General features: G+C 33.0%; 2 protein-coding genes across 5 annotated transcripts in view; one reads left to right on the top strand and one right to left on the bottom strand.

Moving 5' to 3' along the window:
* CERKL (ceramide kinase like) overlaps positions 1-23,105 on the bottom strand; it is a 243,043-nt gene that overhangs the window by 18,702 nt on the left and 201,236 nt on the right. The window contains exon 14 of one of the 3 annotated variants that reach the window (XM_031960372.1): positions 7,524-7,847. The exons of the other annotated variants lie outside the window; for them this stretch is intronic. Coding sequence (XP_031816232.1) covers positions 7,838-7,847 — 10 coding nt within the window. The 3' untranslated portion in view covers positions 7,524-7,837. Of the gene's footprint in view, positions 1-7,523; positions 7,848-23,105 lie in introns of those variants that run through there. 3 annotated transcript variants of the gene reach the window in all.
* The window catches only part of ITGA4 (integrin subunit alpha 4), a 92,793-nt gene that overhangs the window by 58,236 nt on the left and 11,452 nt on the right, over positions 1-23,105 (top strand). Inside the window, exons 16-21 of one of the 2 annotated variants that reach the window (XM_003764019.4) lie at positions 7,737-7,886; positions 9,578-9,654; positions 19,339-19,489; positions 20,732-20,827; positions 21,518-21,597; positions 21,996-22,085. In XM_003764019.4, the coding sequence (XP_003764067.2) occupies positions 7,737-7,886; positions 9,578-9,654; positions 19,339-19,489; positions 20,732-20,827; positions 21,518-21,597; positions 21,996-22,085 (644 nt within the window). Of the gene's footprint in view, positions 1-7,736; positions 7,887-9,577; positions 9,655-13,406; positions 13,446-19,338; positions 19,490-20,731; positions 20,828-21,517; positions 21,598-21,995; positions 22,086-23,105 lie in introns of those variants that run through there. The other variant, XM_031960371.1, reaches the window with a different exon arrangement.

The raw sequence follows: 23,105 nt of genomic DNA, 5'->3' as shown, positions 1-23,105 counted from the left end.
GGGTCCTGGAAAAGAAGATATAGGCCAATAGGGATCAAGCCACTTCAACTACCTATCTCCAATCTCTCAATGCAGCCTTTAGTCCTTTACTGAACATTTTCTCTCCCTCCTTCCGCTGTCTTCCAAAACAACCAATCCAAACTCTGCTGGTACTGCTTCAGCTGTGCTTGTAATCTCAGTGATCTATAGTAATCTTAGACCCTTCTAGGTGGAGAAATGATGTAGACTCCACTTTTCAGATGTTCCCACAACTATTCCTCCTGTTAGTAGCAGAAATGTCTTCAAAAACCTGCTGTTCTATTAGCTCCTTCTTAGAGGGAGCTGGCAGTGTCTACTAATTGGCTTCCTATTTTTCTTGGTACCATATAGAACTCATGAAAGGAAGTGGGGTGTACTGGAACAAGAGCTGGTTTAAGAATCAGAAATTTCTGGATTTAATCCTGCTTCTAACATATTCTGTTTGCATGGTCTTGAGCAAGTCATATAACTTTTGAGACAATGCATTAAGATTCAGGATCAACCTGTCTTAATAGAAAAGAACTCTCTATATACGTGAAATCACAAGTTTGATTAAAGAAAATTTTGGGTGCTGGATTAGGTGACACAGTGCTGGCCTGGAGTCAGGAAGAATTCATCTTCATAGGTTGAAATTTGGTGTCAGACATTTATTAGCCAGTTGACCTGGCCTCATCACTTGATCCATTTGCCTCAGTTTCCTTATCTGTAAAGTGAACTGAAGAAGGAAATGGCAAACCACTCCACTTTGCCAAGAAAATATATTTCTATCCCATCAGTGAGACACAGTCAGTACTGAAAATGACCAGGCAACCACAATTCCTAAGGATCTAATGGTATCATGAAATAGTAGTCACTTAATAAAAGTGATTGTTGAATTGAAATGAAAATTATGGTGAAGTGAAAAAGAGTTCTAGAATGGAAAAGCTAAGGTTGAAACTTGCCTCTTGATTCTTACTACTTGTGTTATTACCAACCCTCTCTGTGTATCAATTTCCCTCTTTAAAATGGGGGAAATAACTTTATTTCACAACATAAGGAGCAAATGAAATAAAGCATATAAAATACTTTGGAAAACTTAAAATGCTATTAAAATTTCAACTCTACGTTACTAAAAGATTGTGAAAGAAGTCAGATACCACACCTATAATCAACTGCCATTATCCCACCATACCCATAAATTACCTATTGACCAAATTAGAATACTTGTCTACAGCCAATCTCTCAGGAGTCCCTGCAAATGCAAACTTCTGTGCAAACTAAACAGAAAAATAATAGAAAGAGAGTAGGTCTTAGCCCTTTATTTTAACCCATGTGTCAGTTGTCAAGGCTGTGGGGTGTATCATCTTAGATAATTGTCTATAAAAATGTATTGTAACATTTTCATTATCTTTAATATAGATATCATCCCAGCAATTCAACTTTTTTCCCTTCAAAATTTTAATTAGTAATCTGAAGACATGTTTTGGGTACTGAAGCTTCATTCCTTACATAGAGCAGTTAAAGTTAAGTAAGTGTGACTCTCTGTTGAGTAAAATCCCTGAAAGAATGCATGTGCATTTTTTTCTATATTGTGAGAAAAGAGTAATTAGTAGATAATTAGGATAATGGAAGTAATATATAGCAGATGTGGAGGAAGACCTTGTGGAAAATTAGTATGGATTAAATCACATGTGATTTAGTCAAAGCAAGTTAGTTGAAAAAAATTAAAGCAGTGGACACATGGAAGGACAATCAGCGGCTATTTCCCACACCTGGGGAATAATTTAATTAAGTTTGTTATTGTAAAATTCAGTGCTTCAAGCTGTTCTATTTTCACAAGTAGATAACTTGGTATTTTAGGCCTCAATTTGCAACATTTTGCATAGTTAAGGTTTCATGTTAAAACTAACACTTGTTGAATAGCTTAAAATAATTTCACACATATGTATGCATGTGTATGTGTATATATGTATGCTAACATATACATATATATGTATACATATTCAACAATAATATGGAAATGTAAAAGTAAAACCTCTTACCTCTTTGATTCATACTAGACATCTCTCAGATAACAATATAATTAATAGAATGAGTCATATATTAGGCTTCCATTAACACTTGCTTTTCAATCAAAATTCATGGCAGGACCATCTTGGTTCTCTTGTTACTCCCCACCCCACCCTACCCCCTTCCTCTTTACAAACAATATCAAAGAGACAATGTGGCATAGTAGCTAGGTGGCCTCCAAACCAAGAGTTCTGGTTAAATTCTGCCCAGATACAGGTTGGCTCTGATACCTTAGGCAACCTTCTTAATCTCTTTGTATTCTAAATGGCTGTTTTAAGATTCTAAGGAGGAGAGAAGGTCCCAACCTACATAAGAAGGTAGGGAGAATTCCCTGTTTCTATAAAATCACAAATCTATTCCTCCTAGCCATATAAACGGTCAACCAAAGTTCTTTGTTTTTAAGAAATCTACCTTCTTGACTTTTATTTTTTGGTGGCTAGCAAAAGTTGTAATGAACACATGTTCATTTTATTATATAAAGACAAGAAAAAGAAAACTTTAATATAATATAAAGTTGGAAAAATAGATTCTTTGTGATACTTTTACTGATCTGCAAGCTGCATAATCGGCAATGTGAGATAGGAGTTTAAAAAAAATCAGATTTGAGGGGCAGCTAGGTGGTACAGTGGATAGGGTACCAGCACTGAAGTCAGAAGGACCTGAGTTAAAATATGACCTCAGATACTTAACACTGACTAGCTATGTGACTTTGGGCAAGTCACTTGTCACTTAACCCCCAATTGTGTGGGGCTGGGAGGGGGAGAGGAAATCATATTTGGAAGCAAAAATGACCTGAGTTAAATCCCTGATACATATGGGATATGGAATTTTGAGCAAGTAACTTAATCTTTTCTAATTAATTTTTGGGGTGGAGGGTTAATGTATTTTGGGCTAATGACTTGTCTAGGATAACACAGTAAGTGTTAATTGTCTAAGACCACAATATGGTCTAAAACCATAAGAACTCATTTCCTCCTGACTCCAGGCCCAGTGCTCTATCCATTGTACCATCTAGCTACTCCATATCACTTTACATAAATTTTGTAGCAACTCTCTAATCTGTAAATTACAGATGGAGAGGAATTACAGATGTACAACTGTGGAGGAAGTTTCTGGGCTAAGAGAGCAGTTTCCTGCACTGAATAAAATGTATATCTGCATCCTCCCATCTTTCAAGCCAAGGCGATGGGCTAAGGATTGGAGAAATAAAGGCAAAAATGAGTCCCTTTCCTCAAGGAACTCAAGTTCTATAATACAATATAGAATATAGTGTTTTATAATACTATAAGGAATTTTGTGTGGTGATACATTCTAAATATCTTTTGTATTCATAGTTGTTTTTATATTACCTTTCCTATTAGAATGTGAATTATTTGTGAGTAGGGACTACCTTTTTGCCTTTCTTTGAATCCTTAACACAGTGTCTGACATACAGTAGTCACTGAATAAATTCTTGTTGATTCGTTAACATTAGGACAAATTTTCATTTTCTATTGATTTAGATAGATAGCTGGATGGATGAAAATCTGACCTACTGACACTAATCTATGAGAAGTTTATGATCTAGGACAATTGCATGAATTTATGTCATTCCACTGAAGAGTTCACCTAGTATAAATGTTAACCCTTGTTACATTTTCAGGAATTATGTAGTTCTGGTTAAAATCTCCGAGCCTAATTTCTTTAATGTTCCATGTGTACTTTATTGAACTGCCTCCTTCATCATCTTTTTTAAAAATTATATATACTTTTGAAGTTAGAAACTTATCATTCTCTCTTGATTAGAAAGTGTGTTTTAGAAGTAGAGGATCAAAATAGGCATTTAAATTTAAATTGCAACTACAATAAAGGTAGCCTAATCTGTGATCAGTTCTATAAACATATAGTAAAAATAGTTATAAATGTAATTATGATAACATAGTAATAATTCTAAAGCAAAAAAGAATTAGAAAGAAGGTATGTAGCATACAAAGTTCCTATAGAAGTAGACCATGCCAGCTCTTTTCATAGTAGCAAGAAACTGGAAACTGAGAGGATGTCCATCAACTGAAGAATGGCTGAATAAGTTATAATATATGAATGCTATGGAATATTATTATTATTCTATAAGAAACAATCAGCAGGACGATTTTAGAGAGGCCTGGAGAGACTTACATGAACTGATGCTAAGTGAAATGAGCAGAACCATGAGATCATTGTATACAGCAACAACAATATTATTTGATGATCAATTCTGATAGACTTGACTCTTTCCGACAATGAGATGATTGAGACCAGTTTCAATGATCTCATGATGGAGAGAGCCATCTTCACCCAGAGAAAGAACTGCAGGAACTGAGTATAGATCATAACATAACATTCTCATTCTTTTTGTTGTTGTTCATTTGCATTTTGTTTTTTTCATTTTCTTTCCTTTTTGATCTGATCTTTCTTGTGCAGCAAGATAATTGTACAAATATAGTTATATATATTGGAACTAACACATATTTTAACATGCATAACATATAATGGATTACTTACCATTTAGAGGAGGGGGTTGGGGGAAGAAGGGGAAATTTTGGAATACAAAACTATGCAAAGATCAATGCTGAAAAATTATCCATTAATGTATTTTGAAAATAAAAAGCTTTAATAATTAAAAAAGAAGCCATGCATGTATAAACTAGTTGATTTATAACTTACCCTTACATGTTTTGGGATCATTTGGATTTTTAACTAGGGTTGATTTTACAATATTTATGCATCCTCATAAATGGGTCTATATACCAAATGATCTAATTAAATTGGTTATTTAATTTAAATAACCTTCTCAAATCATCTTCTCAAATTACTTAATTAGAATTCAAATACTCAATATTTATATAGATCTATGAAGTCACCAAGGTGGATTTCCCTCCAGATGGCAGCCTATCCATAATTTGCCTATGTTCTGTCATTCTTGTTTTTGATCTCTAATAATTTTAGAACAGAAGATTCACCCAAGGTACTAGTGTTTTCACTTAATTTTTCATGATATTGTGATGATATTTATGGAGAATTAAAGAAGTCTATAGGTAACCAGCTCATATTTCTTGCCATTCATATATTTCTTTGATGGCATCCTTGCTTTTGTCATTTTTTAAAATGTTCATTTTTTGACAATTAAAAATTGTTGTAATACTTTCAATGGGTACACCTGCTCATTTAAAATTTTAATTTTATTCTATATCTTGTTAGACTCATTTTGTTTTAACATCCCTTCAAATACAGTGGGGTATAATTCATTTGAACTCACTTGTCCTTAGGGTGACAATCATTTTGGGTTCTTTAGTCAGTAGTATTCTATGACTCATAACCAATAGATAACTAAGAGAAATAAAAAAAAAAAGTTTTTGTTTCAGGATAATGTTTGGTACAAGTAAAATAACTTTACAATTTGTCCATAAGTTATCTTCTTCCTGTTCATGACTGGCCCAATTCACAGTGTCTATCTAGGATATGTATCCTAATGGATAAATCTTGGGTTTATCTATCTAGCTGGCCAACATAACCTAGGCAACTTGAATTCCTCATCCATTTTGTTTTTATAGTATGGATAGATGAAATATTTTTGAGTGTTTAGTCATAGATACTCTGTAGGAGACTACAACATTCTAGGGCTTGATGCATTTAGTAAAATTCCATACTCAAATAAAAGCATCAGGAACATCCAGAGGATCCACCAACTTATAAGGAATTCCTTTTTGACTTAAACTTGAAATAGATAATATTAATTCAGTCCTTTTTTAGAGGATAACAATGTATAATCTGATCATCATCTTGATGTCCAGGGAAACTCTGACTGATTTCAAGAAGATATCAAATCTAAATGAATCCAACAAGGCCAAGAGCAAGACCTGACATTTATTTAATTTCTCAGTTTAGAATTTTGGATATTTTTAAAACTGAAGATGTACCTATCCATAAAAATGGGCAATAATGGCAATTAGGGAGCAACTTAATTTTCTATAAAATCAAACAATCAAATCAAATTGACATACATATAAATAAAATTATGTTCTTCACTCCCTCAAATTCAAATTCTGTGTGGTGCCAAAACACTCTTCCCTAGGCATCATAGCATAATGGGAAGAGCACCAGAATTAGATTGAAGAATTGACTTGGAATCCTACTTAGGAAAATCATTTATGATCCCCTAGAAGAGGAAATACATCTAGGAAAGTGGATCATCTAGTCCATCTGTCCTATTTTACAGATGTCTTCCCTCTGGTGGAAAGGAAAATAACATATGAATAGCATAATCTCTTTTTTTGTTAAAATTTTTTTCTTAGCTTTATTCTATAATGAGGCATTGGAACATCTGTACACACAGCTGCTGCATTCTCCTTTAATTCTTTGAGTTACTTTGGGTTACAAGAACAACTCAGAAGTACATTTAAAAAAAAAAGACACCTTTTTTGCATAACTTAGGCTTTCTAAAGTATTGCTGGTGCAACTCCAGTGTTTTCCTGGCAATTAGAACTAGCATAAAAAAACACTAAAAATGGTGATGCTGTCATCATCACCACCACCCTCACCATGATGTTTACTAACCATGGCCTTGAAACAAGATTTGTGTATGATATGTGCAGTGTTTTGAGGACTTTGGAAGAAAGAGTATGAATAATATTAGGCAAAGAAAAGGAAGCATTATGGGTATCTGGAGAAGAGAAAGTTCAAAAAAAGTTTTGCAGCTCTAGTCTGAATGTGTTCTTGGTACAGATCCAAGCATCATTGACATTCTTCAATAGGAATATCTGAAATTTTTTAAAAGGAATTCCTTAATGGTTCTCATTACCCTTTAACTGTCTCACAACCACACCAAGTATACAGCTGTCAGGGATAGTTTAATGGTCCAGTGCCATGATGCTATGTTGTATTTTCTAAAATGGAATGCTAGACACTATCTTCATAATTTTGCTTTGCTTCAGAATTGCTGCCCTTCTCATGAAAGGCAAGATGTGTATGATTGTGTGTGTGTGTATGTATGTGTGTGTGTGTGTGTGTGTGTGTGTGTGTGTGTGTGTAAGGTGGGTCTAAAATGCTTCCCAAACTTCTTGTCCTCCATTTTGGATTTCCCATTCACTAGCAGGACCTGATGGGTTGGCATAATGGCCGCAGGGGTGGTAGCAGCAGCTGAGGTAGTTCTGGATTAGCTATCCCCCTAAATGACATAATCTCCAATTTAGAATCCATAAATTTTGTTTTGTTTGTTTTATGTTTGTTTTTGAGACTAGGTATCCCTTTCTTGCTCAGACTGGAAGTGCAGCAACTAGTCATGAATTACTGCTACTGGTTAGCAATGGAGTATCTTTGTTTTTTCTTGGGCTATCTGGTAGTTGCCCCTTATCTCAGTGGCTCAGTACATTGGTATTGGGCTTAAAGTAGACAGCCTATCAACTTTAACCCACTGCTGCCTAATTTTTTCAAGTTCAAGGTATTCACTAACCTCATCCTACCTTAGTAGCCAGATTCAGTGTGCCTGATCATAATTTTATGTTAAGGGAGAAAAAAGTTTTGGTGAAACAAATGTGAATAAAATATCTTGGTTTTTGGTATTCTTTTGTATAAGAAAAAAGTTCTTGTGTTTTGAATTTTCTGTTGTGGTTATATATTTATTAAGCAAGTAATAAAATTTCCAATTTTCTTAGAAAGATGTAAGGGATATCCTTACTCCAATTCATGTTGAAGCATCTTATCAACTTGGGCATCATGTGATCAGTAAAAGCAGCATTGATGGATTTTCACCTCTTCAGCCAATTCTTCAGCAGAAGAAAGAAAAAGATATAATTAAAGAAAAGGTTGGAATATTTTCCTTTATTTTTATTTTTAGTAGAGGCCTTTAGAAATTTCATGGAACTTAAAATGAGGAATTTTTATATGAGTTCTTCCTTTAAAAACATTTATATGTAGTAATTCATATCTTGTCTTGTATACTGATGCTATTCTTACCAAAAAAAACCAAAACTTTTTAAGAACGTTTCCCCTTTTTTATGCTCATATGGTAAAAATACATTAAATATATGAATATGTATATGAAACTTTTATTTACTCTGCTCTATGATGAAACGATAAAAAGGAACTCAAAGTGGCATCTTTTCTGTGTTAGAATTATTTGCTTACGCAAAATACCCTGAGCTCCTGTTCTGGTTTAACAGATCTTTTGTTAGAATCTATTGCTCATAGTCATATGGTTTTGTTACTCAGTAATTCCTCTTTTTCAGTTTCATGCTGTGCTTCCCATCTCCATCTCTGTACAATTTTTTAAAAATAAATCTGATGTTAAGTTCCCTATGTTCATTGCTTATGCTAGTTTGTACAAGTTTTTTTGTATTATTAACAGTTCTTTATAGACTCAAATATATACATTTGAGTCTTTACTCTTCAACTATAGAAAGATACAGCCAGCTGAATATATTTGGGCAGAATAGTGGCACTAATTAAAACATTTTCATAGCAAATAGGAACTTAGAATTTGAGAGACCTCAAGAGGTCATATATAGCCCATATTCATTCTCAGCTGCAAGTATCACAAAAAGCACATCATGGTATCATAGGTAATTTTAGATTGGGAAAGCTCTTTAGAGGTCATAAAAGTGAACACCATTTTATAATATAAATAAACTGAGACTCAGAGAGGTAAAGTGACTTGCCCACATATTTGAAATGAGATTTGAATGTGAGACTTAAGTGATTATAAATAAACTGATTCATTTTTATAGTAACTGAAACAAGGTATCAAGGAAAGGTAACAACTCAGGACAAAAGTCTTTTCTATCTCAGTAAAGATTAAATTCCCCAAGGGGCCTGAACAATTTTTATTTTTAATTTGTCCAGCCTTCCATCATAGTAATTCCTTCACTTTGTTGGGGACGTCTTTTACCTTTTAAGGTTAATTTAGAGGTGCTTTATCTTAATATAAACCTTATATTGGAAATACAAGTAATAAACCACCAATAATTTTTGTTTCATTCATTTTCTTGCAATGAGCATAAATGAATTAAAAAATCTAAAAAAAAAAAAAACAAAAAACAAAACAAAACAAAACAAACAAACAAACAAACAAAAAAAACAACAGCAACAACCACACACCACAAATACACCAAACAAACATTTATCAAGCACTTACTGTATGCCAGCACTCTGCTAAGCATTTTCCAAATATCTCAAATTTCACATTACTGAGTTTGGCTCACTGTTCTAACTTCATCATTGTTGTATTTATTTTTATGCTTTGGGTACTTTTTTTGTTTGTTTATTTTGGGGGTGGGGGGGTAATTGTTCATCCATAGTATTAGCTATTCCTCCTGGTCTGAGGAATTTGGTATATTTTCATAAGTGTGTTACTTAGGCCTCCTGCCATGTCATTGATTAAAATTATAAAAAAACAAATTAAATACCATTGGGTCAAGCACTGATCTCTAGGTACTCTATAAAAGAATCTCAAATTGATAATAAGCCTTTGATTGCTTCTTTTATATTGTCTTTTCAGATAACCTTTGCAAGGTTTTGCAGCCGTGAAAATTGTTCTGCTGACCTACAAGTGTCTGCAAAAATTGGATTTCCAAAGTAAGTATTATAAATGTTATGGTTGATCACTGTCAGGATTTGAAGTGTTTTGATTATATAAATATTATGGGTAATTTCACACCAACATTAATAATTTTTTGAAAACTTGAAATACACTAAAGCTTTCTGTAACATAGTCATTTGCTTTTGGTCATATCAAGCACATACCATCTGCTAGAACTATGATAGATAAAGCAAAAAGCATAAGGCATTCTTTGCTCAGTACAATTAGGAAGAAAATCAATGAACTGCCCTGTATAAGCAACATATTTGTTGTGGATATTCAGTTGTTTCAATTGCATACAAATCTTTGTGATCCCATTTGTGATTTTCTTGGAAATACTGAAATGGTTTACCATTTCCTTTTTTGCCTCATTTTACATATGAAGAAACAGAGGCAAACAGGATTAAATGACTTTCCCATGAGTCTTCCTACTCTATACTTAGCACCATATACATTATGACACTACTTAGCTACCAAAGCAAGATTAGAGATGATCAACAGAAAGATATTAACACTAAAAAGGAGTGAAAACATAGAACATTAGCTGGGATTACAATGTCAGGTCCACTGTCCTGCTGACTTTTATGATACTGTAAATACTCAAAGTGCCTACAGATAAACCAAGTTGAAAAGTTTAAATTTGATTTTTCATAGAATAATTAAATACTAAAGGCCCTAGTGAAATGGAAATAACACTAGTCTAGGAACTAGGAGGACTTTCTTGATTCAGATATGTTAATAGTTGTGAACCCTTAGGCTAGTCATTTCTTGGTTTATTTATAAAATGAGAATGTTATATTAAATAATCTCTTCTAGTTCTAATCCTCAGTAAATGCTAAATCCCTATTGAATTTGTTGCACATTACAATCAAGATTAATTGCCTAACTCATCTAAGAATCAAAGGTATTTTTAAGATATTCATATATTTTAGAGCTATTTCATAGCAGGGTAGTAGTAATAGTGTTTATCTGTGGATAAATATATGCTAAGCCCATTTTACTTTATATATGTATCTGACATCTATGTAATATGTCCTCAGTATTTCCTTTAGATTATTGGGAATATGGCACCAATTAAGTTAAAACACACTATTCTCCCTTCATCTGAAACATAGAGCCTTATTTCAGATTGTTTCCACTCCTTTTCTCTGCCATATTTATTAAGATCCTGTAGTGATTCAGGTGTGACAAGTGAAACTATCTTAATATAAGGAAGTGGTAGCTGAATGGAATTTCAACCCAGACAATCTATAAGATTTTAGTATTCATGAATCAGTGGGTGAGTAGATGAAAAAAGCATCTATTAAGTGCTTACCCTAAGCCAAGCCCTGTGCAAAATGCTGGGGATAGAAAGGAAGGTAAGGAGCTCGTATTCTAAAGGGGAAGTTGGCATACAAATAATTATATAGATGTAAGATATAAACAGCATTAAAAGAATATACTTTAGATAGAAGACACTAGCAATGGAGGAGTGGGGAATAGGAGATCTGGAATGGGTGCTGCAGAAGTTGAGATTCAAGTTGATTCATGAAGGAAGACATAAAAATAAGCAGATGAGGAAGGAGAACATTTCAGGCATGGGGGACAACCAATAGAATGAAATCAGGAGAAAGTGTGAGGAATAACAAACAGGTCAATATACTTGGATAGTAAATTGTATGGATAGGGAATAAAGTATAAGAAGATTGGTAAGAAAAGAGTAGCTATGTTTTAAATGACAGAAGATTTTAAATTTGATCCTGGGGCAATAGGAAGCTAGTAGAGGGGTGTGTGTGTGTGTGTGTGTGTGTGTGTGTGTGTGTGTGTGTGTGTGTAGGGGGCAGTGGAGTGCTCTGGTCAGAATTCATTTAGGAAGATCATGCCAGATGTGTAAAAGATAAATAGAAGGGCAGAGGGGCAAGATTTGAGACAAAGACATCAATTAGAAGACTGTGCATTTCTCTTTGATAATTTCCTGAAAAATAGTGTCTAGCCTAGCTGTACCAGATCTAAAATTATATTATAAAGCAGCAGTTACTAAAACCATCTGGTATTGGCTAAGAAATAGACTAGTTGATCAATGGAATAGGTTAGGTTCAAAGGATAAAACATCCAATAACTTTAATAATCTAGTGTTTGACAAACCCAAAGACCCCAGTTTTTGGGATAAGAAGGCATTATTTGACAAAAATTGCTGGGAAAATTGGAAATTAGTATGGCAGAAATTAGGCATTGACCCACACTTAACACTGTACACTAAGATAAGGTCAAAATGGGTTCATGACCTAGGCATAAAGAATGAGATTATAAATAAATTAGAAGAGCATAGGATAGTTTATCTCTCAGACCTGTGGAAGAGGAAGAAATTTATGACCAAAGGACGAACTAGAGATCACCATTGACTACAAAATAGAAAAGTTTGATTATATCAAATTGAAAAGTTTTTGTACAAACAACACTAATGCAGAAAAATAATGTCTAGGCTCTTTTTTTATCATGTATTTCAGGGAGTCCAATAATCCTTAGATGGTCTCTCCTAGATTTATTTTCCAGGTCAGTTGTTTTCCCCAATAGGTATTTTACATTTTTTTAATTTTTTCATTTTTTTTGGTTTTGCTTAACTGATTCTTGTTGCCTTATACAATCATTCCTTTCCATTTGTTCAATTCTGAATTTTAGTGTTATTTTCTTCATTTACATTTTTTAACTTCTTTTTGTATTTGTCCAATTGAATTTTTGAATGAATTGTTTTGTTCTGTGGAATATATTTCTATTTCACAAATATAGGTTGCCCAGAAGACTATGCAATAGTCCAACTGAGGGGTCATAAAGACTTGAATCAGAGTGAAATTGTGAATGAAGAAAATAAAATATATATGGTTAATATAAAAGTAGAAACAAGATTTGACAAAAAAAATTGGATGTTATGGGAAGAGGATAGAAGATGCTAAATTGTGATCCTGTGTGACTGAGAAGATGGGGTTGCCTTCCACAGTAACAAACATTGGGAAGAAAGGAGGATATAATGAAAAATATAAGTTGTGTTTTGGACATGCTGAGTATGAGAGGTCTATAGGACACCAATATGTGAGATGCCCAAAAGGTATTTGGTGTAATGCAAGACTGCAGGTTAGAAGAGAAATTGAGGTTAGATTATATTAGATCTGTGAATCAACTACAAAATGATCATTGAATCTGTGGCAGCTAATGAGATAACCAAACAAAATAATATAGAGAAAAGGTTAGAAGACAGAGCCTGATATATGGTCACATTCATGGTTAGTGGGGTATAAACCTGATAGAGGAGACTGAATAGAAGTTAAGAGAGGTAGGAGGACAATAAGGAGAAAGTAATGTTATGAAAACCTAGAAAAGAGAGGATACCTAGTATAATTAAGTGTCAAAGATGACCTTCTGCAGAAAGGTCAAGAGGGGTAAAGATTGAGAAAAGACCAACTTGGCAATTAGGAGAGAGCAATTTGAATTAATGAAGTTAGAAACCAGGTTTCAGAGGGAAGAGAGAAAATGGAAGTCCTAAGTGTAGACAGCTTTTTGAAGTTTAGGCAAGAAGAGGATGAGTATAGGATCAGAAACAATATATATATATATATATATATATATATATATATATATATATATGTTAAGTTAAATAATGTGCAAATATTATAAACATATTTCCATAAAAATCAGACCAAAAGGGAAAAATCATTATATGGGAAAAAAAACAAACACACACAAAAAATGAAAATATGTTTTGATCTACATTCAGTCTCCATAGTTCTCTCCCTGGATGAAGATGATATTTTCCATCCCAAGTCTATTGGAATTGCCTTGCATCACCTAATTGTTGAAAAGACCCAAATTCATTACAGTTGATCATCACATAATCATCTTGTTATTGTATTCTGATTGCTTCACTCAACATCAGTTCATGTAAGTCTTCCCAGACTTTTTTAAAAATCAGCCTGCTCATCATTTCTTATAGAAAAATAATATTGCATCCATGTACCATCATTTATTCAGCCATTCCAATTGATGGGCATCTATTCATTTTCCAATTCCTTGCAATAGCATAAAAAGCTGCTACAAACATTTTTGTACATGATCTCTTTGGGATATAGACTCATTAGTGACACTGCTGTATCAAAGGGTATGCACACTTTTATAATCCTTTGGGCATAATTCTACATTGCCCTCCAGAATGGTTAAATCATTTCACAATTCCACCAACAGTGTGTTAGTATCCCAGTTTTCCCACATTCCCTAACATTAATCTTTATCTTTTCCTATCATTATCTTAGCCCATCTTAAAGGTGTGAAGTGACACCACAGAAAACAACAGAAATATTAGGATCAAGTAAGCACTTTTTAAGTAAGACAGTCTCAGGTCTCACGGAGCAAAGAGAAATAAAAGAGGAGAGTTTAGATATAAAAGTCTCATGGTTCTTAGGGTATAGCGGCAGATCACATGAATGTGTCCAGGTATCTAGAGAACACAGTGACACAAAAGATGCTTAGACTCATGACCATTGGGAAAAGGGTATATAAGACATTCCTTAGTCTTGTCATTTCATCTTATGTTATTAGCAAGATTTGATCAGATTGGGCTACAGGGTTAGGCCAGAATTTGGGAAAAGAACTCTCCATAGTTTGGATCTATCTGCTTTTGGTTTTGAGTGAAGTGGAGATAGAGTTGGAATTTATATTTATCCACCCATCTTAAGATCCTTCCTTGCAGTTCCACAAAAGAAGCTTACTGTTTCAAATGGGATCAGATTACATTCATAAATTCAAATTGATGCTCATGTCTTTCACAATGAAAAGACTTGAATATCCTGTAGCTGCAGCACAATGAAAATGTATTTGTTCAGGCTTCTGTGGCCTATTTAAATAGGAAAAGTCTAAATAATCTAATACATTTAATCATGGGTTCCACTCCTTGTCATGTTTGATTATTCCTCACTATGTATTTCTCAGTGTTTGTTTCATTTCTGTTCTTGATGATACTTCTGTTGATAATACTTTCACTAACGGCCTTAAATATGTTGCGATATTTAACTTTAATGTTTTCTCTAAATTAATTCTCTTTCACTTAAACCAGGCCTATGTAGCCTTAAGTAACTTGCCATTTTTATACCAAGGAAATCCAGCTCATTACACAGATGATTATTGGAGTTTATTTCTCAATTATACAAATTGACAAACTACACTATCTGATTCCAGTGAAAATGGCTTTATATCCTCAGTGCCTGATACATAATATATTCGCTCTTTAAGTGAGTGATTTTCAACCCTTCTCATCCCACTTTGCCTTTTTCAAGAACATTTTGTCTGCTTTGTATTCCCATCTTCCACTGGTTTTCAGCAAGAATAGCTGGGCTTGGAAATTCCCCACCAAGTCTTTTTTCTAAAATTCTATCCTTTAATCATCTTTGGCATTCTTGAATGAAGTCCCTCTAATTGCTCTACAAATTAATAGGTTTGCAAAATATAGAATATGAAAATACAAACAATAATAATGCTTCATATCTAAAGAATTAAAATACTTTTATTGGAACATCTAATCTACGCATTTATTCTAAACTTAATTAAGCATGTTTTCCTTAACATAAACCACATAACTTGAGCTTAAGTCTTATGATAATTTTAAATGATAATTCATAGCTCTTGGAATATTGATATAGCACAATAAAACTAGTTTAGCACTTCTGGGAAATTATAAGCATTAGTTTATAAGTTTATGTAATATTTCTTTAGCAGCACTTCCAGTTCTAAATCTCAGTCTCTGAAATAAATATATTATCATGATTTATTTTGTGATTCCATGGAATGGATGATGCTAATATATTGTTTAGTATGTCAATGTGTAAAGGTCACTAAGTCCCACCATGTGTGCTGTTATAAAAGCAGGAAGCACTAGAACTCTTGTGTTATTTTTGAGTTTAAATGCCTACTTCTGATAGGCATCTGACACTGATTTAAGGTGTTTTCAGGGAAGAGATTCTGATCGCTTTCTAGAAACACTCTGACAGAATGCTTTGTATATTTAGTAAAATATAGAACATTTCATACAAGTGTTCTTGTCCCACAAAGGCAACAGAAACAGGATGAAAATCCTAGCCTTATGTTCCACAAATTCTCTTATGTATAACTCCATAGGCACTAATGGTATTTATGTGCCCTACAGCCATAAACCTGTTTTAATCAAATACATTTACTAAGTGAAGAGTATCAGTTTCTGAAGACATCAGAAATGGACTTAATCCTGTATCAAATAAGATTGAATCTATAAAAAAATTAATATCTGACACATAGAAGGTGTTATATTAATGCTTATTTCCTTCCCATATTGTATACTTTACCACTGTAATGCCCTATAATTCATTTAATTCATTCCCTGGTTAATTTGAGCCTTCTTACTGAACATCTCCTTGTACATGTGATGAATTACATTTAGAGGGTCTTTGGTTGTCAAAGAGACCTGGCTAAATGCTACATGACTAAAATTATAAATTCAACAGCAGGTATTAACAATACCATTAAAATTTGAGTATTCTGTGGGAATTGTACAGCATTAAATGCTTTGGTGACAGTCTCTTATGTTAGAAGAGGAAAGAAGATAGTTGTTTTTTTTTCTGAGTAGTCTCTGAGAGCCAAAGATGTGGAAAGAAATTTAGAGGTCATCTAGCCCATAGCTTCTTAAATTGTGGATCACCATCTCAAATGGGGTCTCATAACTGAATGTGAGGGTTGTGAAATTATGAGTTATTGTCAATAAGTGTTTGATTTGTAACCTATTTTATATATATTTAATACCTGGGGTCATATAAACATTTCTCAGGAGAAATTGGTTATGAGTGGAAAAAGTTTAAGCTACTATGATCTAGCCCACCCCTCTCATTTTACATATAAAGAAGCTGAGGGTAAGAGAAGTTAAATGATTTTACCAGGTGATAGATACAGAGTTGGGCACAGGCTGGGCTCAGATTCCAAAACTTGGTGTTTTTCTCGTTGCTGAACACTTTCTCTGTTTCTGATCAGGAGGAAGAAATGGAAAGTGGCCAAAAGAATAACTCTATGATTTACAGGCAGAAAAATAATCTGACTAAGCCTATAAATCCTCCTTTTCCATTCTTTTCTTTCCTTCTCTCTTTTGACTGCACAGGGGATTCCAATTAATATAACCTTCCCTCAATGAAATGCCCATCCAATGCCAGTTAACTCACTTACCTCACTTAGCAATTCACCTTTCACATGTGTTACTTGTTTATGATTAGCAAGTAAGTGAAAAGAGAATATAGGCACACATTTTTTTCCTACAGCTCAAATCTTTTAACCTCAAGAGTCAGGAATTTTTTTTAACTCAAATAAATGTGTTGTATACCTTGACATAGCAAAGTGTGAGATATCACCCTCACATTACCTTTTGTCTTAGTATCTTGATTAAAAACTATTTAACTGTGAAGTACTCATCTATTTTGTCTAGATAGTGCATATTCATTATACAGAAGCTCAGGAAAGATTTCTTTCCAAATAAGACATCCATTCCATTCATTCAGCTCAGAGCAGTTAAAAAATAGGAGAGCAGAAATCCATTTCCCTTTTTCCCCCACTAACCCCCACCTGAACCCTGTGCTTATTAAGTTATGATTCGTATGTACACAGTACCTCGCTTTGTTTAAACTTCTAGGATCTAGTTGGCTTGGTAAATTTCAAGTATGCATTATGCATGTCTTAATGAAGAATGAAATATGATTACCAGGGAAAAGCTTGAGTGCCGCTTTGTCACACTCCCAGATGTGCACCTGGTGCTTTATTGTATCTCCTGGAATAAGCTGGTGGGCATCTTTCTGATGTCTTCTTGTTAAAGAATCAAGATGCAGAAAGATATAGAACCCTTCCCCCAAAAAAAGGATGGATGGAAGAGTAATTATGGTAATGTGTTAAAATGGCTTTAAAAAATGTAAAGGAAACCTAAGCTCCAGCTCCTAAATGTTAACATTGTGTTTTTCTTTAATTTGCTGTTGTCTTGGAACCTCGCTGTTTATGCAGTGCTTTCACCTTCTGCTGTTTGTCTAAGTGCCAACTTCTTTCCCAAAGGTGTTTAGTGACTAATGCTTTGGTTAGCAGCCAGAATATTTTATAAATGTCTATTTCTAGGCAGCTCTTCCACAAGTCTTAATTAAACTTTAATGTCAAATGAAAGTTTACTTTTAGAACCTCTTAGGTTCCTTCATTTGTAACATGATTACATACTAGAAGGGGAAATTGGGAGACTCTGATGTCCCCTCACATTTCCTCTATCCTTTTTAACTTAGCTCCTCTGCTTAGCAGATATAACTCTGAGAGACAAAGGCTTGCAAATAAAAGTCAAATTGACAAACCTTTCCCTATAGTTGGGACAATAGTGTAACTCTTGCTTAATCTGTTTCCTTCACCCTGAAGAGATAGCTATAGGCTTTTTTTTTTCTTAAATAGTATTAGTACTTTAAATGATTATTTTTATATAGTGCATTTTACTGACAATGAACCAAAGTGGAGGTTTTCCTTCCTGTGCTTCCTCACCTGCTCCCTGTTCCCCTCCCCCTAAGGATTCAGGAGCTGTCAGTTGAGAATTTTCTGTACTCACAGCTTCAGAGGATGAATTGTTTCACCCTCTGGAGCTGAAATGGGAGAATTAAGGAGAATGAAAATGTATTTTAAAACAAAGCTTGTATTATAGACTAACAATTCCAGAATGGGTTGTATCTAAGTATTATTTTTGCTTGCATGTTTATTCTGCAGCTAATTCTGGCCATAACTTAGACTGTTCTATATAGGATGTGGTATTTTTATATTATACTAATTAAAATAAGTGAAATACTTCATTTTAATACAATTTGTCATCTTTTTTAATGGCATTGCTAGAACATTTCATAAGAAATTAGGCTGAACTTAAAAGATTGTAGAACATATGAAAGGGAATTTTATTATTTTTTTTAACTTCTGAAGTATTATTTGACTTATTAGATCATGTTAGTTATAATACTGATAAATTAGCAATTGATTTAGTAATATGTATATAAGTATAGGTATGTATGGTTGAAAGATAAGTAAAACATTTAAGGACTTTACAATATATCAGGGCTAAGCACTCAAAATAGAAATACAGGCAAAAAGACTATCCCTACCAAAGAGACTTGCTAAACTTTAAAATGTTATATACACATTATCTATTATTACCATAGCTCATTATGCACATACAATGAATTTTAAAAGTTTTGAATTTTCCAGTTTCACAGAAGCAAAATACTTCTTAAAGTTATTAAAATGCAAAAGGTAAATAATTTATTAAATGGAAAATAAATTGGTGTGATTTTATCCAATAAAATATTTTGCTTATATGACAAATCTAAGAGAAGCTAGGTGATGTAGTGGATAGAGCACCAACCCTGAAGTCAGCTACTGTGTAACCCTGGGCAAGTCACAAACCCAATTGACTTAGCAAAAGTAAGTAAAGGTTAAATCTGTTATATCAGTTTGAAAATTTAGCTGATGTAAGAATTATTGATTATAGGAATTTGGGCCTAAAACATGTCATATTAAAGATTGTTTCACTACTAGAATATTTTCCATATATTAATTCATATTAATGTTTAAGGCAGGAGATAGGATTTAACACTCTTAAAAATGGAACTTAACCAATATTGAATTATTTTTAGGCCACATGAAAACAAAAATTATCTTGCAGTTGGAAGTATGAAGACATTAATGTTGAATGTTTCATTGACTAATGCTGGAGATGATGCATATGATACAACTTTACACATTCATCTACCCAAAGGTCTTTACTTCATTAAAATTTTAGAACTGGTAAGGAATAAGTTGCAAAGTATATAGATTGTTCTTTAAATTATTACTAAATGTTTCTCAGTTAAGGCATGTAACTTGTCTTATACTTGCTCTCAAGAGTGTAATATTTCCAAATATTTGGAAATAAAATTCAGCTTCATGTTTTAGCTAATCCACATTTATGTCAGTATCTGAGCTTGACAGAGTAAAAAATGCAGTCTGAGAAGGCCTCAACAAATTAAGTAAAGAATCAATTAAAAACAATTAGGGGAGATGTCCAGGAAGAATAGCAAGAGTAGTAGAAATTGACTAAGTAGGTATTTGACATCAATAAGGTCTAGTTGGAGACAGCAGGTGGATGTCTTCATAGGTGGCTGAAACCCACATATTGCCTTCAGCAGAGCAGTGTGGTGATATCCTGATAGGGCACTAGCCAGACATGTGGTTTTTAACAGGTGACATAGTCCAGGGCATAGAAATTTTGCTTTGGGGGCAATAGTCAAGTCTCTAAGAGGTACAAAAAGAACAAGATGAAATCATAATTTTATCTTGTTCTACAAAGTAGAATATTAAGACAAGAACATTAGCACAGAAAACAAATTGGGGACCCAGTTACTGGGACAGCAGTAATGGACAAGACAAGGGCCCCAAATGCTAGAACTAAGGTAGCCTTTTAAGGTAAAGACTGACAATACTCAATCACTTGAATTATGGATCCACAGACTCTAATCTTTACTCCTTCTGAAGTACTTGATTATCACAAAGTCCTGGTCAAGAATTAAGAGTGGACAAAGGTCTAAACCTTCAAATAGCCTGATCTAAAATATCAAAACATGTGACATGTTAATATCATTTAGTCCCCAAATAACCAGAGTTTTAAACCCTCATTATTTTTTTCTGTTTCACAATCACAGATCAAACACAATGACTGATAAGGGAGTAATTTTTGTAGCCCATTCCATAAACTTTCACTAAAAAATGAATCCATAAATAAGCAGAGTGTCACACAGAAGTGGACCACCAGATTAGAGAGTTGGGAATTTTGTTCATGTATATGTGGGAAGGATGACAGAATTTTGGGCAATGTTTAGCAGAAAGCAAGGGAGTTCAAGTTTTTGTTTTTAATTTAGTACTCAAACTAAATAGGAAATGTCCCTCTAGGAAAGGTAGAAATATAGTCAAAGATGTGCTTTTATAAAAGAATGTTTAAAAACCTTAATAAACTAAAATCTTCCCTATTTTTGATTCCTCCCCCAATATTAGGAAGAAAAACAAGTGTATTGTGAAGTAACAACCAATTTGGGTGTAGTGAAACTTGTCTGTAGGGTTGGTCATATATACATGGATCATCTTTCAAAGGTAAACTTTTTTTTGTTTTGTTTTGAACCCTATATGCCGTACAGGCATAAAAAGAAGCATAATATTTTGTTACTAAAAATAACAAAAGGAAAACTGATTACTTATGGATTGTTATGGACTTGAAAACCTGATTAAACTCTTGTGAGAATTCACTGTAAGAGGATTTACTATATGCTTGAATTGTGAGAAATTTAACAAAACATTCTTTACTGTTTTGTTGATTGTTTTTGCTGAAGACAGTACAATGTTTGGGCATTGACAGATGGGACTTTGAAAATTCTTCAGTAATTGCCTTTTCTTTTTTCTGCTACATATTTTATTTACTGTTGTTGAACAACAGGATTCATATTTCTTCCAAAATCTTAGGATATCTCATCTTCTTCCATTTTGCTTTTATTCTAAGTGTAGGGCTTTCTTGTGAATGTTTTCTAATGTACATAATTTTATATACTTAAAATTGTCATCAAATATGCTATTTGCCATGTGCCACATAAAGGTAACATTAAAAATAATAAAAGATTTGTTCTATACTCCACATAACTGAGAAAATTAAATAAAAAAATTTAGTTTAGATGAGAAAACTTTATTTGATGTATTTAACGTCCGTCTTTATCTACATTTTTCCCTCTACTTTATCTGCAACTATTGGAATGTGGAAAATTGTTTATTCAAAATTCTGTTTTTTTATAGGAAAATCTTAGTTTTCTCCTGGATGCAAGTTCACTTAGCAAAGCAGAAGATGATCTCATCATTACAATTAATGCTACCTGGTAAATTTTATTCAAGAATTATTGTTGTACTTAGTAAAAAGTATGTGTAGCATTCTAAGGATTAGGGATGGGGACACAGAGACATAAGGAGCATGACACTTTCATTTTGGGTCAAAAAGAAAATATTCTTAATTATTTCATCTATCAGGAAACTGAATGAACAAAAAATCAAAGAATAACTATTGAAATAATTAGCACAAATTCTTGTCAACACCATCATAAAAATAATGGCCACATCTGTAATTAAAAACAAAAGGTGTTATTTAAACAAACCACAAGATATATGTAATATATATATATATATATATATATATATATATATATATATATATATATTCTCTTTAGAGAAAATTTGCATTTTAAGAATTCTAACAGGATTTTTAAATTTGATTCTCTAGTGAAAATGAATGGGACATGGACAGTCTGTTGGATAATAATATAACTTTAAGAATACCCCTGAAGTATGAGATTATGCTAAATGTTCATGGGTAAGTTAATAATGAACCACCACTTTAGTCTTAAAGGTAATCCTTTTCAATTCTCCTACCTATATTTTGAGATTAAAAATCACTAGGTCATTTTTATTCCTGACACAATCCCTTTGGCATTATCAGCCCTTATATGGTTATTTGCCATTTTTAGTCCAGTACGTATTTACTGATGCAACAAATTCCTCATAATGCACATCTAGGGCTAATTAATAATTCCTGCTAGGAATCTCAACAGCCTTATGCCACCAGTATAATGGAATGAATAATGGTGGATCTTCCTTATTACCTTCTCATTACATTAAGTAGAGAGGCTGACTGTGCATGTGAAGAATATAGTTGTAACTTCTTATCAGAGTTGGAAATTCTAAGAAATACTCTAAGCAGGGTGTCCCTCTTCTACTCTTTGACTTCTGTGAACCCGCTGGCTTTATAGATAAGATACAGGAACTGAGGCTTTCCTGATTTCCCAGGATTTCAGTATTTTTTTTAAATCACCAGGCTTTTAACCTGATATTGGTAAATTGTAATAATTTATTTTGGTATAATTTATTTACTTTGTAATTTTTGTGTTTTATGCATTGAAAAACATTATTCTGAGAAGGAATCTACAGGTATCATTGACTATTAAAGAGGTACATCTCACAAAAAAGGTTAAGAAAAAGGGAAAAATGTGGAATTAGAATTTGTGTTTCCCTGGCCTTAAATGGTGGCTAAGTGGATTGGTGAAACTTATTTCAAGTTTTTGGTTCCCTTTGTGTATATATGAGTTTTAAAACTAGAAAATATTAAAAATGTAATCATTGCATAACTTTAAAGCAAGCATACTGGTTATAGACATTTTGTCCTTTATTATCTAAACCATTACACAGAGTTTTCTGTACAATTCAGGGAGAATTGTATTATATTATATATATACATATATATGTATATATAATATATATGTACTACATATATATAATATATTATGCTATAATATATATTATATATATGTACTATACTATATGTTTTATATATATA

Source organism: Sarcophilus harrisii, chromosome 3 (assembly GCF_902635505.1).
Source record: "Sarcophilus harrisii chromosome 3, mSarHar1.11, whole genome shotgun sequence".
Taxonomy (NCBI): Eukaryota; Metazoa; Chordata; class Mammalia; order Dasyuromorphia; family Dasyuridae; genus Sarcophilus; species Sarcophilus harrisii.
Note: the sequence above shows the minus strand (reverse complement) of the source record. Positions and strands in the feature narration are given on the sequence as shown.